This window comes from Ostrea edulis, chromosome 7 (assembly GCF_947568905.1).
Source record: "Ostrea edulis chromosome 7, xbOstEdul1.1, whole genome shotgun sequence".
In the NCBI taxonomy this organism is placed as follows: Eukaryota; Metazoa; Mollusca; class Bivalvia; order Ostreida; family Ostreidae; genus Ostrea; species Ostrea edulis.
In genome coordinates this window covers 60,703,432-60,706,085 of record NC_079170.1, presented here as the reverse complement: position 1 = coordinate 60,706,085, position 2,654 = coordinate 60,703,432, and the positions used below count along the sequence as shown (strand labels likewise).

The window sequence follows — 2,654 nt, the reverse complement described above, 5'->3', positions numbered from 1 at the left end:
ATTACGCACATCCGGGTTAAGGAAACATCATCAAATTGATCAGCGTGCGCGAACAATTTGCATGTGATCTAAAAACATTCCTCGGGTTATTATCAATTTTAGACACTAATCCTGCGTCTGAATTTCACAATAGAATATATTAAAGGACACATTTCATGTTTTCAAAGTATGCAAAATTACATGCATTTCGCCTTTATGCTTATAGTTATTAATTATAATAGTTCGTTCGTCGAAATTTTGCGATAATTAACCACAATACAGACTGAAATCTAAGTTCCGATTTCAAAAACGTCTAGTTAATTAGGTAGGTAGTCACGTGGTACAGTGACCTCAAATGCACCCTTCGGATTGTGAAAGTACTGTGATATATCATTAAAAACGCAGCTTTTAGGGGCCTAATTTATTCCCCATCGGCAAACATTTAAATCGATGTTGACAAATTTCCCGAGTTTTATATGTTTTTGCCACCAGTGCATACAAATAGCGATGTGAATGCCCAAATATATCGAGGAAAGCGAGTATGAAATCGGCAATATTGCGAGTAAATAATGTTCATATGGGTCGCTGTCTACAAACTATTTGGTAATGCTATTCCTTTATACATCTGTAATGGCGCTGTTTTTCTAAAATAAACATTGCAATCATTATCTATTTTGGATTAGACAAATTATAATATGTTACATTGTTGACAACTAGGCCCTAGGCCAAGCTACGGTCACGAGTGCATTTCGGAAAGAAAGAAGAAAAAAAAAACAACAACAATACAAATCAATAAAAATAATCAAATTTAAAGTGGAAATAACATTATTTTATTTTTATAAAGCAATCTTATTATTATTTTTGAATTGTGATCAGCACGTCGTTAGGAAGTGGGAGCAAAATAGAGCGAATGCAAATATTTATTTAAAATTTATTTTATGTTTGAATTATTGAAATCACACTCTTTAGCAAGGTGAAGATAACGAACAGTGATCAATTTCATAACTCCTACTCTTTAGCAAATAATATACAAAAGCAACACTTTGCCAAGACATTGTTTGAAAAGACACATATATCAGATCTGGCTGTGACATGTTCCCCATGAACGAGGAATGTGTACTGTATCTAAGTTAATTTGAGATAGCTATTTATCAAATGATAATAATCAAACATAAATGAATTCTAACTGCGGTTAATTTCTCATGCACGAATGATTCAATGTGCAGGTAAATCAATTTTAAATAAATATTTGCATTCGCTCTATTTTTTCTTTATCATTCTTACTAACTGAAACTGAAGTTTGATATCTCATAAACTCTCACCTTTTTGAATAGGCCAATCACTGTGTACGAATACACTTCACATGTATGTCGGCTATCCATGATCTAGTTTATCTTAATCATTAAAATGCAGAAATGTGAATATTAGAGAAGTCCTTTCTATTGAAAAGCATATCGGATGATATAATCCAAGCATCTTCACAACAGTATATTGAACGCGTTAAGGAGAATAATGTATAAGAGGCAATAAGCAGAAAAAGGATCTGAACGTGAACGGATATTTTCTTCTTTCAAAATGCATATTTACATAACCTTAAACCTTAATTTCTGCTCGTTAGTGGCGTCATAAATTTGAGAAAGCTCTTCACTAACTAAGGATGTACATATAGCTTGTTGTTAGATATGTAAAATGGAAATACGATATCTAGTAACCTATGTATTAATTCATTATTGTCACACTCGATATGAATTTAACTTCTTTAGCATGAAATGACGCGCCTTGACAAAAAATACATGTATTAATATTCTCTAGAGCTCTGCAAAATCCGGTTTTTTTTTCGGAGGCCAGGCCCACAATTTTACCTGTACTTCACTTTGAAAATTTATTACAATGAAATAAAAATATAATTTTGGAGGTGTATTGAGTATACTTCAAAAGAACGCAGTAGTTCTTTCGATATCCATGTACTATGATATGAATTGATTTTATCAAGTTCTGCACATTAACGTTATTATAGCCTTCAAGTGGTGACTTACCTTCTTTGGAAATAGGAGTGAATTCATCTTCACAACTCACTACATTCGGTGCACGTCGCTGAAGTATGTTGTCTTCCACAACCACTGGTTTATATTCAGGGTTTCTGATATCGGAATAGTTATATTGCATCATGGTGAATTTATAGTTGACGTTAAATTCAAAATGACACACATCATTTACACAGTTACCAGATGGTCTCACCACCCGACATAGACTTATACTTGTAGAGAGAAAACAGACAACAACTCCCAGAAACCAAGTCATTGTGCAGTCTATGAAACTGCTAATCACCATGTTCTCTGTGGAACTAATGATCACTGCAGTTTGTGTCACGGACCCAGACTGTCGTTTCATTGCATCAATTAAATTTGGAGCATTGTGATTCAGTGCATATTTGGAAATATCCTACCATTCAAGGCCAATTGCTAATCAGTTTCATTATCATTCGGTAAACGTATCAAACCCATCACCACACATTTCAACAAAAAACTGCGAATTAGACGTATAACTGTCAGTATTGTGCATTTTGATGCGTTATATGAAACTCGATGAATAATGTTTCCGCTATAAAGCATATTTCTAATTGCAATTGCATTTCCAGTTTGAATATTGACATTATGTAATCTAAAGTTTCAATA

The 2,654-nt window shown here is 33.3% G+C and overlaps 1 protein-coding gene across 1 annotated transcript in view; it reads right to left on the bottom strand.

Annotated features, from left to right (window-relative positions):
- The window catches only part of LOC125654440 (uncharacterized), a 35,871-nt gene extending 33,471 nt beyond the window's left edge, over window positions 1-2,400 (bottom strand). The window contains exon 1 of the mRNA XM_056144888.1: window positions 2,016-2,400. Within this exon, the coding sequence (XP_056000863.1) occupies window positions 2,016-2,370 (355 nt within the window). The 5' untranslated portion in view covers window positions 2,371-2,400. The remainder of the gene's footprint in view (window positions 1-2,015) is intronic.
- Between the last annotated feature and the right edge of the window lie 254 nt (window positions 2,401-2,654).